The 13,544-nt window shown below is 59.6% G+C and overlaps 3 protein-coding genes across 3 annotated transcripts in view; 1 reads left to right on the top strand and 2 right to left on the bottom strand.

Annotated features, from left to right (window-relative positions):
• PTSG_05877 (uncharacterized protein) overlaps positions 1-1,294 on the bottom strand; it is a gene marked incomplete at both ends in the record, with an annotated part of 2,777 nt that extends 1,483 nt beyond the window's left edge. Inside the window, 4 exons of the mRNA XM_004992713.1 lie at positions 166-291; positions 482-588; positions 888-986; positions 1,110-1,294. Coding sequence (XP_004992770.1) covers positions 166-291; positions 482-588; positions 888-986; positions 1,110-1,294 — 517 coding nt within the window. The remainder of the gene's footprint in view (positions 1-165; positions 292-481; positions 589-887; positions 987-1,109) is intronic.
• Positions 1,295-1,328: 34 nt separating this feature from the next.
• PTSG_05876 (uncharacterized protein) lies at positions 1,329-3,648 on the top strand. Its single transcript, XM_004992712.1, has 5 exons — positions 1,329-1,980; positions 2,305-2,347; positions 2,537-2,693; positions 2,899-3,003; positions 3,266-3,648. The coding sequence occupies exons 1-5, from the start codon at positions 1,350-1,352 to the stop codon at positions 3,362-3,364; spliced, it is 1,035 nt and encodes a 344-aa protein (XP_004992769.1). The 5' UTR covers positions 1,329-1,349; the 3' UTR covers positions 3,365-3,648.
• A 301-nt stretch (positions 3,649-3,949) lies between these two features.
• Positions 3,950-13,519, bottom strand: PTSG_05875 (ankyrin repeat domain-containing protein; the record flags this gene model as incomplete). Its single annotated transcript, XM_004992711.1, has 11 exons — positions 13,335-13,519; positions 12,995-13,164; positions 12,712-12,823; positions 12,183-12,536; positions 11,931-12,012; positions 11,259-11,776; positions 10,299-11,025; positions 8,890-9,956; positions 8,548-8,619; positions 4,223-8,473; positions 3,950-4,009 (listed from the first exon to the last, which is right to left on the bottom strand). The coding sequence occupies exons 1-11, from the start codon at positions 13,356-13,358 to the stop codon at positions 3,950-3,952; spliced, it is 7,437 nt and encodes a 2,478-aa protein (XP_004992768.1). The 5' UTR covers positions 13,359-13,519.
• Between the last annotated feature and the right edge of the window lie 25 nt (positions 13,520-13,544).

The raw sequence follows: 13,544 nt of genomic DNA, 5'->3' as shown, positions 1-13,544 counted from the left end.
CACAGAAACACACACATGCACAGACACACATGCAAACACACACGGACATACAAACACACATACAAACACACGCACGCACACGAACACACAGACACATATACAAACACACTCACTCCAACACACACGGACATACAAACACACATACAAACACACGCACGCACACACCGTTCAGATGCAGTTCCTTCCACGTGTTCGTGAGGAGATCAAACAGCCACAGGTCGTTGAGCTTCCCGCCATATGGGGCATTGCGATCCCCAACGTCGCCTCCGAATAGAACAGCCGTGTCAGGGTCTGCATGCATTCGTATGAATGCGCGTGTGCGGGGGAGCAAGTGTGCGTGTGAGTGCGCGCGCGAGAGAGAATATGCGCGAGTGAACCGCTGCGCGAGTGAACCGCTGCGCTCATGTTATGTATTGCACGTGCGCATGGGTGTGCGAGCGGAGGCAGGGTCAACCCATAACACGGGCCTGATGTTGGGTACCGATGAGCACGACTGAGTGTCCGTATCTGGCCTGCGGTGCACTGTTGTCCTTCCCATCGTTCACCAGCTTCCAGTGTCCCGCGTCGAGGTCAAACTCCCACGTATCACTTCAGTGTGTGTGCGTGTGTGTGTGTGTGTGTGTGTGTGTGTGTGTGTGTGTGTGTGTGTGTGTGCGTGCGTGTGAAGGAAAGACGCAGATCCAAAGGGATGTGGAGTGATGTGAGCGCATAACAATCGAAGCGGCGGACATGCAGATAGGCAGACGGACGGACAGACACACACACACATGCACACACACACATGCACACACACATGCACACACACACACATGCACACACACACACACATTTACACACACACATGCACACACACACACACACACATGCGCGCGCGCACATGAACGAACCTGCACCAAGTGGGACGATGGCGGCGATGGTCGTAGAAGTATCCCAAGAAGACAAGCAAGCGGTCTCGCTTTGCATCAAACAGGAGCTCATGGTTGTATCTGTGGTGCAGCAAGTACACATGTGCAGTGGTGAGCACATGCAACGATGGGCAAGCAAACTCACGCACACACATGCACACACACATGCACACACACACACACACACATGCTCACACATGCGACCTGTAGGAGGGTGCTGGGGGCGCGCCTGGTGCATCAAAGTCATTGCGCTGCGGCACAACCACTGTCCACCGTCCTGTGAAGTCGTTCCCTGCAGCTGCCACACCCAGACACGCCGCAACAACCACCGCCACTGCCACCGCACTCACCGCGACACTCACTACGACACTCATCACAGCAGTCCTCATCTGAGCTGTCCTCCCTGAACCACTTTTTCGCACACAACGACCAGCAAGAAGGGAGATGAACAGTGCGATGCTGTCGCGTGGCAGTGGTGGTGGTGGTGGGAGGTACAGGAAGGTGGTGGACCCCATCAACCCGTTCAATGACGATGCGTCCTTCGACCGGCTGCCGGGGTACATGTTCCTGCTCGGGCCCATCATCTGCGTCGTCATCACGCTGTCGGCGCTCGCCCACCTGTGGTATGCGGCAGTACTTCATCCGTTCGTTGCCGTCACCGCGGAGGAACGCGAGACCAACATCCACGCGTCCATGGTGGCCACCATCTTCGTCGTGCTGCAGTCGTGGGCCATCTACGCCACGTACACGGCCAGGATCATCCCGCTGCCGGCGGAGAGCTCGCTGTACAGCGGCACCAAGTCCCTGACAGACCTGCGAAACACGGACATCATCACGCTCGAGTCCGTGGCCACGTACTGCAAGCACTGTAACCGGTACCGGCCCGTGTCTGCGCACCACTGCAGGCTGTGCAAAGGGTGCTCGCTGGACTTTGACCACCACTGCCCGGCGCTCGGGAACTGCATTGGCCTTCACAACTACAAGCAGTTTCTCCTCGTCATCATCTACAGCTGGCTCGCCGTCCTCCTCGCCTTTCTCGTCCTGCTCAGTATGGGGCACGTCGGCACCGTCATCGGTGCGTTGATTAGTGAAGCGGGGAGGGGTGCTGCGTGGCGTCTGCGTGCGTGTGTGTGTGTGTGTATGTGTGTGTGTGTATGTATGTATGTATGTGTGTGTGTCTGTGTCTGTGTCTGTGTCTGTGGGTGTGTCTGTGGGGTGGGTGTGTGTCTGTGTGTGTGTGTGTCTGTGTATGTGTGTGTGTGTCTATGTGTGTGTGTGTGTGTGTGTGTGTGTGTGTGTGTGTGTGTGTGTGTGTGCATGTGTATTTATGTGTACACACGTGTGCATTGTAGGCTCTTCCACGCTTATGCACCCCCCCCCCATCATTCAACCACTGTAGGAACCATCTTCCCGATGACAACATCCCTACAAGCCATGGCAGAGTGAGTGCACCCCTCAGCCCATGCACCAAACCTGTCCCAAGTGGTATACATCCTAAGCGTACACACACACACCCACGCAAGCACGCACACACACACACACATACCCACACACGCCCATAACCCTAACCTCCCTCTTAACCACCTTGCATTCCACCCCCCCCCCTTCTTCTTTGCTCCTCCATCCTGCAGGCGACAGCTGCGGCAACCATCCTTCTTTGAGCTCATCTTCTTTGCCTGGGGCGTCTTCCTCTCTGCATCGACGTCCGTGGCGTTCCTCATGTTTGTTGGCATTCACTGCCGTCTCATCATGCAGGGCAAGACCACACTGCAGATGCTCGTGGGAGAGGTGAGCATGTGCATCTGCGTGCGTGCATGTGTGGTACATGTGTTATGCGAGTATCTGCGGTGCATGTGTGGCGCACGTGTGACGCGAGTACACGTCTGTCCCTGCTTGAAACACCGAATGCACACACATTCACACACCAACGTACACATGAGCACAACTGCACACCCTCACAACCACGCACTTCCACATGCGCACACACATGCAGAAGGACGTGCGACACAAGGCGCCCATGTCTTACGATGAAGAGATGGAGGCGAAGATGACGCCATTTGAGAGAATACAACTCGTCTTTGGGCGCGACCTGTGGCAGGTGAGAGCCGCCGACGCTTTCCCAACACTGTGTTAAGCATACCTGTGGATCTCCGAAACCCTTCAACTTGCTTCTGTGCCACACCCACTCACTCGCTCTCACTCACTCACTCACTCTCACTCACTCACTCACTCTCTCTCTCTCTCTCTCTCTCACTCTCTCACTCACTCGCTCACTCACTCACTCACACACACACACACACTCTCTCTCTCACTCACTCACTCACACTCTCTCTCACTCACTCTCCTCCCGTCATCGTCAGATGGGATTGCCCATCGTGCGTGCGTCAGACCTCCGTTACCGCTTCCAACGCTCCATCCGCCCGCTGGAAGTCCGTGAACCGCCATCCCGTATCGTGTAGTCGGTGGTTGTGAACCACGTCGCCCAGCACCACACCGCTATCCCGTGATGAAGCGTGGCATGTTGTCCATTGCTTGAACCTTTTGTTTGTCATCCATATCTGTCACGCCATCACATTGCCGCTCTTGTTGTATGCGTGCTCGCCTGCGTTATCATTGTCCCATCTCTCTTTTCGAGTGGCTTGCACCTGCTTGGCTTTCGTTTTCGCTTTACATGTGTACATAACAACTGCACCCCCGTGCGTCGAGCGGTGAGAGAAAGAATTGAACAAAGAATCAGAGGGAGTGCATCAGAATGGACAAGCAGGCAAGCGAGCAATAACTGTTGGTTCAATTTGAAAGAAGCACAAGCAAGGAAAGGGCAAGCAGCAAAAACAACAAGCAATCAAACAAGCAAGCACGAGCGACGCTCAAACGCAGCGCTCACGTGCACATCAACAGTACAGGGACCTGTCTGAGGGAACCAGGCTCCGAGCTCACTACAAACCACACACACACACACACACGCCCTTATGGCTTTCTGGTTCACACTACACACTTCCAATTACACTGCACGACACTCCACACTCACACAACGCAATTGTCGGCTACTCTGTGCTGGAATAGTGATGGTAGAGGTTGCGGGACAACGACGATGCCAAGTAGCGCTGCCAGCAAACACAAGCATACATCAAAAGGTGAGCCAAAAAATATCAATGTAATACGAGCAAGTCACACACACACACACACACACACACACACACACACACACACACACACACACACACACACACACACACACACACACACAAACGCACACACACACAAACGCATACGCATCTATCTTCCGCCCCACCCACAACCCCCCATCCTTTGCTCACCTGGCCTGTTTGGTGTTGTTGTGGGTCGCGAAGCCCACGCCGCTTAGACGCAAGGCCGACCCGCATACCGCTGCCAACACCGCCTGCCTCCCTTCGCGTGGGCACACCATCGTTGCCAACACCACCAGCAACACCACCACCCACGCTGGTCGTGGTGTGGCGCAGGTGCTGCTCCTTCATGTGCGCCACCTGCTGCCGCAGTCGCTGCAGCGTCTTCTCAAACTCCAGCCGCTCGTGCGCGCCCACAGCATCGCGGACGGCAGCGTCGTGCTCAAGTGCAACGTTGATGTCCTTGATCTTGTCTCGCAGCGCCGCCTCCGCCTCCCGGTCCACGTTCCCGCGGTACTCGTCAAACGTCTTGCGCGGCACATACTCCTGCTGCAGTGCACGCAGCACGCGAGCGTGCTCGTCTTGCAGCGACAGCAGCTGCTCCTTGAGCTCATCATAGCTTCGCTTCTCCTCGTTGATGGCCTCGGAGTGCTTCCGCATCAGCGACAGCTTGCTCTCCTCCAACCGTGCGTGTGCGTCCCGCAGCTCTTGCACCTGCTGCTGCAGCCGCACCATGTCCTGCTGCGCCTGCTGCCTCACCGCGTTCACCTCCGTCTCCGTCGCCGGTGCTCGCAGCTCGCCCTTCTCGTAGCTACGCACACGCCCCTTCACCTTCTGCAGTTCAGACTCCAGCCGCCCAATCTTCCGCTGCAGCGATTCGTTGCGCTGGAACACGGCCTCCAGCTTCGACTCTGCGGCACGCTTCTTCTCAAGCGCCTGCCGCACGCGCTGTCGCTCCTTGTCAAGTTGTTTGCCCCACCCATCGGCAGCGTCCTCCATGCCAAGAATCTTCATGCCCAGCGCGTTGCGGGACTGCACCTCCGCCTCCCACAGCCGCCGCAGCTCGTCCACCTTCGACAACGCTTCCTCCCGCGCCGCCGCTGCCTGGTCGCGGTCCGCTGCTGCCTTGTTCAGTTTCGCCTGCACATCGCCCATGAGAGACTCGGCCGTCGCCCGCTGCTGCTGCACGCGATCGAGGGCCTCCTCAAGCGAGCGGCACCTGTCCTCTGCCCGCTCGCGAGCACTCGTCTCCTGTGCAAGCAAACCCTCCAGCCGCCGCGTCCCCTCTTGTACGCCATGCAGCCGCTCCCGCGTCTCAAGGTGCTGGTCCTCCTGCGCGTGTGCGCGTTGCAAGTCCTTGTTCAGGTCTGCAATGCGCTCATCGTGGGCGGTAATGTCACGTCGCAACTCGCTCTCCACGCGCTGTGCGTCCACAACCTCACGCTGCAGGGCCTGCACACGCGCCTCCAGCTCCTCGCATTTGCGTTGTGCTGCCGTTGCGTCCCGTTGCGCAATATCCCGCTGCGAGTTGGACAGCACCAGCTCCTTGCGCAATGTATCCAGCGCCGTGGTGTCGTCAAGGTCTGTGCGCAGGTGCGCAATCTCGCGTTCGCGCGTCTCGAGTTGCCGCGTCGTCTCCTCGACACGCACCTGCAGCTCCGTCACCTGCTGCTGCAGCTCGTGCGTGCGCGTGTCCAGCTGTGTCTGCACGCGCGTCACCTCGGCGCTCAGCTCTTCCTTCTCCACCCGCAGCTGCTGCATGGATGCGGCGGCCCGGTCAGAGTCCTGCTGCCTCTCATCCTCAACACGTCGCCGCGCGTCGCTTTCGGTGCGAAGATCCTCCTCCAGCTGCCGGTTTGCGTGTGTCAGCTCGTCCACGCGCTGCAGGGCATCCTCCATGCCTGCACGTGCACTCTCCTCTCGCTCCGTCGCATCAGCAGCAGCAGACGTGAGGCGCGCCACTTCCTCCTGCGACACCTGCAGCTTGCGTTCAAGCACGCCCGCCTGTGCCCTTGCTTCCTCGGCGCTGGTAGCCGCCTCCTCGTGCTTGGCTGTCATGCTCTCAAGATCACGGCGAAGCGTCTCCAGTTGCGTGTGCAGACCGCGCCTCTCGCCCTCGTGCGTGGAGCGCTGGTCGTCACCAGACGCGCGCGCATGCTCAATCTCGCGCTTGAGTGCGTCCACCTCTGCTGCGAGACCGGCGCGGCGCTGCTTCTCGCTCGACAGCTCCTCCTCAAGCCCGCCCTTGTCCAGTTTGAGGTCGTGCACTTGTGCATGTGCGTCCTGCAGCCGGCCTTTGGTCTGCTGGTGCGCGCGCTCCGACGCCTCCAGTTCGCGCGTCAGCGCCGTCACGCGGGCGGCAGCAATCTCGAGCTCGCCACGCGTCTCGGCCACCTGCTTCATGAGGCCGTCCACCTGCTGCTGCTGTTCTTCATCGCGCGCCTCTGTTCGCTGCCGCTCGTCCTTCAGCTGCGTGTCCAAGGCGGCCACCTGCGCACGCAGGCGTTCGCACTCGGTGCTCAGCGCGTCACACTTCCGCTGCAGCGCTGCCCGCTCGTCATCACCCTGCGCGCGCTGTGCGGCCAGTGCCTCCACCTCCATCTCAAGCTGCCGTCGGAGCTTCTCGTTCTCGTCGTTCAGCTCCTGGTATGCCTGCATCTCCTCCTGTGCATCCTCCAGCTCCCGCCGTGTCTCCTCTACCTGCTCCTCCGCTGCGCCCAGGCGACGCCGCGCCGCATCCAGCGCGTTTTGTTCCGCCTCCAATTCTGCCTGCAGGCTCGATACCTGCTGGCGAAGGCGGGTGCCCTCTTCCTCCTTGGACGTCAACTGGCGTTGGAGCTCAGCCACCTCTGCCTCTGCGGCCACGCACTGCGCGCGCAAGGCGTGGTCGCCCGAGCGAGCGTCGCGCAGCTTGCCCTCAAGCTCAATGTTCCTGTACTCCATGTCGGTGCACTGCTTGCTCATGCTGTCATACCTCACCTCCATGTCAGCCAGCTGCTGCTGCAATTTTTTCAGTAGGTCCTGCGCCTCCTCGTCAGACACGCGCACGACACGCGTGCCGTCAGCGATGCTGTCGTTGAGAGACTGGTTCGCCTCGCGGGCTTGCAGCGCCGTCACCATGACACGCAGCTGGCGTGCGCGTTCGTCAGCCTCCTCCCGCAAGCGTGCCTGTTCCCGCAGCAAGCGGCGCAGCTGCTGTGTGTTGCGAAGCGCAGCAGTGTCCCCGCCAGCTGCAGCCAACAGCACAGAGTCATCCATGAATGACTGCTGCAGCTGCTGGTGGTGGTCTCCTTCGCGTGCGCCTGCTTGTTGGCCAACACCCTCTTCGCTGGCATGCTGCTGTTGAGAGCGTGATGATGAGGATGAGGACGGCACTGTAACACTTGCGGCAGCGGCGGCCTCAGAAGTCTTGGCCTGCAGCTGCTGCCGCGACTGCTGCAGCTGTGCACCAAGCTGCTCCTCCCGCGCCCTGGCTTCTGCAAGCGTCGACTTGAGTGTGCTGTTTTCTTCGCGCAGGGCGTCCACATCACGCTCGAGTGCGTGCTCTCTCCGCGTGTGGTCGGCAATCTCTTGCTCAAGCCGCGTCACGCGCGCCTGCGCTATCGTCAACTCATGCAGGGCAACGGTGTCTGCGCTTGCTCGCGCCGCATCCATGGCAGCCTGCACCCTGCGCTCAATCATCTCCTCCTCCTCTTTGCGGCTCGTCTCCCCCTCCCCAGCTGCCGCCTGCAACTGCTGCTGCAGGTGCTGCACCTGCGCCTCTGCGCGCGTCACCCGTGCCTCTGCTGCGTACAAGCTCTGCACCGTCTCGCGGTGCCTCTGCTCCAGCTCCTCCACGTGCTGTTCCACAGACACCACGTCTCGGTCCCGCTGCTGCAGGCGCTCCTTCAGCGTCGTCACCTCCTGCCTTGCTGCGTCTGCCGCCACATCCGCTTGCGCACTCGCAGCTTTGGCCTCTTTGCTCCATCGCTCAACTTCCTCCTGTGCAAACTTCAACTCGGCGCTGAGGCGTGCGTTCTCCAGTCCCAGTCGCGATGCCTCTCGCTCCTTGTCCTCAGCGTTGCTTGTCCACTGGCTGCGTTCGCCCTCGAGGGAGGAGGCGGCGGCACGCGCCTGCATTGCGTCATCCTCAACCTCCTTCAGGCGCTGCTGCAGCTGACGAATTGTGCTGTCGCGCTCGCTCACACGCCGCTGTTCTTCCCGAAGTTTCTCAAGCGTGCGGTTCAGCTCTTCGTTGATGCGAATACTCGACGGCGTGGCCGCTGCCGCTGCTGCCGCCGTCGTTGCTGCTGCCGTGGTGACTGGTGTGGTGCTTGGTGCAGTCGAGGACACGGAGACGGCAGAAGCCTCTTCTTCCTGCCCCTCAATTGAGCGTGGCTGTGCCTCTTCCTGTTGTTCTTGCTGCTGCTGCTGCTGCTGCTGCTGGGGTTCATCGTGTGCGCTCGCAATCGAGGCTGTTCGCGGCGCTTCCGTGCGCGTGCAAGCTCCTCCTTCACCTGGTCCCTACGCGCCTGGCGCGTGGCGGCAGATGACGATGACGATGACAGCGGCGACGATACGGGCGACGACTAACGCAGTCGATTGTGTGTGTGCGTGTGTGTGTGTATGTGTGTGCATGTGTGTGCGTGTGTGTGTGTGTGTGCGTGTGTGTGTGTGCGTGTGTGCGTGTGTTTTCAGGGATGAGAATGAAGCAGGCTTGGCTTTGTGAGTGGAAGATGGCCACTGCAAGCGTTTGACAACGACAAGGATTACACGCACGCACACACACACACACATACACACACACTTGTGCGCATCAACGCCCATTGTGCACTCAAAAGAAACACTGCGAGCCTCACCTCGTGCTGTAGCTGCTGTGCTGCTGCAGCGGTGGTGGTGGAGGCCTGACCGAGCAAACTCTCCTCGTCCATACGCAGCTTACGCTGAGCCTCGCTCTCCTGCACCTTCTTTCGCTGCACCTTCTTCTTCCCATCATTACCAGCACCAGCACCAGCATCAACACCACTGCCGCCAACGGCACTTGCGTTGCCCTCGGCTGTCGTGTCGAGCAAATCATCCAAACCACTGCCAACAGAAAAGTCGCTATCGGCAGCATCATCTTGCACACGCGTGGCTGCTGGCTCTGACGACGCTTGTGCTGGAGCTGTATGCGCCGCTGCTACTGCTGCCGTTCTTGAGGGAACACCCGTGCCCCAGAGCGCAGACATGGATGGCTTCTTCTCCTCCTCCTCCCCTGTCGCTGTTGTCGTCCCTGCCGCTGGCCCTGTCGTTGCTCGCTCCTCTGCTTGCTGCACATCTGAGATGTGACCAAAGGAGGATGATTCATCCGCGCTCACGTCCGCATCGCCCGTGGAGTCGTGGCCGCTCATGCCTCCAACTGCCGCTGCTGTCGCTGCTTTCGCTGTGGAGGCTGCCGTGTCTTCCCCGCGCGTCTGTGTTTGTGGTTGCTGCTCTTCTGTTTGTGGCTTTGACGTTGCGCGCTCGTCACCCATTGCTGCTGTCATGACAAACGACGCGTCATGGTCACCATCGCTGACAGGCTCCGTGTCCCAGTTGCTCTCCTCTTCGCCCTCATTGTCCTCTTGTTCCTCGCGGCCGCCGCCGCTACCACCCTGTTCCGCGCCACCTTTTGCTGTCGTGAACTGCGAGCTGAGGCGCCGTGCAAGCGCCTCGTAGTCGGTGGGCAGCGCTGTCTCTTGTGCACCACCACCTGTTTGCTTGCCCGTGCCCGTGCCGAGCTGCGACATTCCTTTCGCTTCCATCTGTGATGGCTCTTGAAAGCTGTCCTCACCACCACGCTGCTGCTGCTGCTGCTGTTGCTGCTGTGGTGGCGAGCCTTGGTCGGAGTGGCTGTCCCACGAAGAGGACGAGTCGGAATCACCACCACCCATCATGCTGCCTTGCACTGCACAAAGAGAGGGTGGGGTGGGATGACATGCGACGAGGGGCACATGGCATGAAATGCATCCGTGAGGGTATATGGGGGACATTGCGCTCACATGAGCGGATAATGACCAGCATGCCGTCCACAACAAATGGGACCACGATGCGTACATGAGAAGCACGCACCACACATGCATATGCAAATACACACACGTACACGCATACGCACACGCGCACCACACATGCATATGCAAATACACACACGCAAACACACGCACACACAACAAACACACACTCACACACCACACACACACGCAAACACACACGCACACAAACAATCACACCCACTGCACTGTCGCTGTACCTTTTGCGGTTGAAGCGGCCTGGGCCGGGGAGGCGTTGTTGTCCGACTCGAATCCCGCCACGTTAATACCGAGCTCTGCAAGTGAGGGCATGTCATCATCTGACGCCACCGGGGGCCGCCCCTCTCCGAGCAGCTGGCCAAAGCTGTCGTCGCTGTCGTGGCGGTGCGAGAAGCCGTGCGAGTCATCGTCCTCTGCCGCTGCGCGACGACGACCGCCCTGGCCGCCCTGGCCGCCCTGGCCGCGCTGCCGAGGCGTGCTGCTGGTGAGTTTGTCTGTGTCCCACTCCAGCTCGCCACCAGCACCGACCCTGTGTGCACCGCCACGCACAACCTGCGCCGCTGGGGTGCGTTGTGCCGTTGGCGTCTTGGCCAGGGATGTCAGCGCACTCGTTGCAGCCTCGTGGCTGAAGTCCCAGTCATCCTCGTCCTCATCACCATGACCACCGCCGTGCTGTGCATGTGCAGGCTGCCTGGCTGCAGTCGTGGCTGCTGCTGTCTCAGCATGGCCAACGCCCCACTCGCCGCTATCTCCACCGTCGTCATCTTCATCATCGTCGTGCTCTGTGTCGCTGTGCTGCCCCTCGGGCCGGCCAAGCCGGGAGCCAAGCTTCATGCCAATAATGCTGGCGCCCATGCGCACGGCATCGGCGTGTCCACGAACGCTCCCGCTGCGCCCGCGAATTGCGCTCCCCTTCAGCGTGTCCAGGTTGGTGTCTGTGTCTCGCAGCTGTCACCAGGGGAGATAGGGTGAGGATGAGTGAACGTGCAGTTTGGCGTGTGGAAATGTGCACATTGCGCGGTGCGTGTGTGTGTGTGTGTGTGTGTGTGTGTGTGTGTGTGTGTGTGCGTGTGTGTGTGTGTGTGTTTGGGGCGTTGAGCATATCATCATCACGACACCACCAACACCACCACCACCACGAACCCATCTCAATACACGTGTGCCAAGTTGAATTCACGCACCTTCTTGCTCAGCGCAGCCTGCATGGAGTCATCAGAGGAAGACGCATCAGCAGACACAGCACCGCCACGACGAGCATCATCCTCATCACCATCATCATCGTCATCATCAGAATGGGTGGCGTGTGTTGCTGCGGAGGTCTTGGCGGCTTTCGCCGCAGGCCCAGGGGCAACTCCCTCGGCTGCTGCCGTTGCTGTTGTGCTGCGCTTTGCTGCCGATTCCTGCGCCATCGCCTGTGCAACACCACTGCCACCACTGCGCCTGGCCTGTCCCTGCCCTTCATCTTCCTCTTCATCACCGTCTTCGCCACTACCACCGTCCTTACGGAACGACAGCTCACTCATCGCATCATCGTCGTCATCACCATCATCACCATCACCATCTTCTTCACCATCATCAGCAGCAGCAGTAGCAGCAGCAGGTCGGTGCATGGCTCCCCCTGCCAGTGTGCTGGTGGCTTCAGCGAGGGGTGCACTCGTCGCTGCTGTCGCGGGTGGCGGCGGCGTTGTCTTCGGCGGCGCTGAGAACATGAACGTGTGTGAGTGAGTGTACGTGAGTGAGTGAGTGTATGTGTGTGCCAGAATGATCCCGATGGGCCCCATTAAGCATACGCAGAAGCCAATCATTACATACTCCTTCCGGACATACAATACAACACACAAGCGGGCACGCACCAAGAGCGTCGACGGTGGCTTGGTGTCCGTTGGCCTGAGCGAGATCTGCTGCCGTCTGCCCGCTGGCATTGGCCAACGTGGTCTGCAACAGTTTGGGGGTGGGGGCAAAAATATCGGTTATGAGCAGAAGAAGGCACGCATGTACCCGCACACACAGACACACGTGTGCAAACACATGCAAAAATACACATGTATACGCGCACGCGCACACACACACACACATGTACGTCCTTGGAAAAAAGCAAAGCGTACCGAAGCGCCTGCGCGGAGAAGCAGTGAGACGACGGCGTCGTGCCCGCGCTGTGCCGCCACCATAAGCGGCGTGTCACGTGCGCTGTTGGCCGCATTGAGTTGCGCTCCCTGCTGCACCAGCACATCCGCAATGCCCGCATCGCCAGTGGCGGCTGCAACGTGCAGTGGGGTGTTGCTGGCGTTGTCGCGTGCGTTGACATCGGCCTCCCCCTCTGCCAGGACGCGGGCAATATCGGGCTGGTTGTGCTGCACCGCGATATGCAGCGGACTGGCGCCGTTGTCGTCGAGGACATTCACGCCGTGCCCTTGCTGAAGGATAGCCATCGCCACGCCTGTGTGCCCGCCCTGGATCGCCTGCGCATGTGCATGTGTGTGAGCGTGTGTGTGTGTGTGTGTGTGTGTGTGTGTGTGTGTGTGTGTGTGTGTGTGTGTGTGCGTGTGTGTGGTTGTTGGTTCAGCTGACACCGACGTGTGTGCCGAACAGTAACGCGAACAGCAGGAATTGAGTGTACGCAGGAATTGAGCGTACCTTGGCGAGTGGTGTGCATCCCTGTGCATCGCGCAAGACAGCTGCCCTGCCCTCTAGCAGTTTGAGGACGCAGGACAGGTGACCCGCACTCGCTGCCAAGTGCAGCGCCGTCCTATGCGAACGAAACAACCACAGACCACACACGACAAAGCATGCATCACGCGTCAGTCATACGTGCAGATCACAAGAGAACAAGAAAGGCAAGGTCAGAGATGCAGGCACGCGTTGTGTGTGTGCGTGTGTGTGTTTGGGCGCGGAGAACATGGTGTGGTCATAAGCGCACCTGCCCTCGGCGTCTTGTTCGTTGATTTGACCTTTCTTGATAATCTGGTCGAGTTTGGACACATCGCCAGCAAGGGCTGCGCGACCCGCCTTGGTCAGGCTCTTCACGTTCAGCTCGCCATAAGACGACTTTGACGCAGCCGCCTCCGCCTGCCGGTCGCGGCGCGAGGACTGCCAGTGGAGTGAGTGGGTTGAAGATGTGAGGTGAGGAGGGCAAGGCGAGTGTTTGCATGTGTGTGATGAGCGTTGAAGAGAGGCGCAATCACACGCGCTGTGCGTGTCTGACGCTGCGACCCATCACCAGCCACAGCATTGACCAACGTTCAAATCCAACGACTCACCCTTTGTCCCAGCAACCGGCGCATGGCTGCTCGTAAGGATGTGCAGAGCCAATAGAAAGCACTGCACGCAGCAGCCTCCTTCTTGTCGCTCCCTCTGCTTGCTTGGTTGGTTGGTGGTCGTTGTTCGCTGTTGTCGCTGTTTGTAGTGGTTGGCTGGATGCGTTGCCGTTTTTTTTTGAGCGGATTGAAATTTGAGGCAGGATTCTGCTG

Source organism: Salpingoeca rosetta (genome assembly GCF_000188695.1).
Source record: "Salpingoeca rosetta unplaced genomic scaffold supercont1.15, whole genome shotgun sequence".
In the NCBI taxonomy this organism is placed as follows: Eukaryota; class Choanoflagellata; order Craspedida; family Salpingoecidae; genus Salpingoeca; species Salpingoeca rosetta.
The sequence above is the reverse complement of the archived record's forward strand: the minus strand, read 5'-3'. Positions and strand labels throughout refer to the sequence as shown.

What these genes read in the sequence shown, in the direction of transcription:
- PTSG_05876 (XM_004992712.1), top strand. Translation starts at nt 1,350, where the DNA reads ATGAACAGTGCGATGCTGTCGCGTGGCAGTGGTGGTGGTGGTGGGAGG. An exon ending in GCACGTCGGCACCGTCATCG is followed by an intron (nt 1,981 to 2,304) that starts GTGCGTTGATTA and finishes CAACCACTGTAG; the next exon opens with GAACCATCTTCCCGATGACA. An exon ending in TCCCTACAAGCCATGGCAGA is followed by an intron (nt 2,348 to 2,536) that starts GTGAGTGCACCC and finishes TCCATCCTGCAG; the next exon opens with GCGACAGCTGCGGCAACCAT.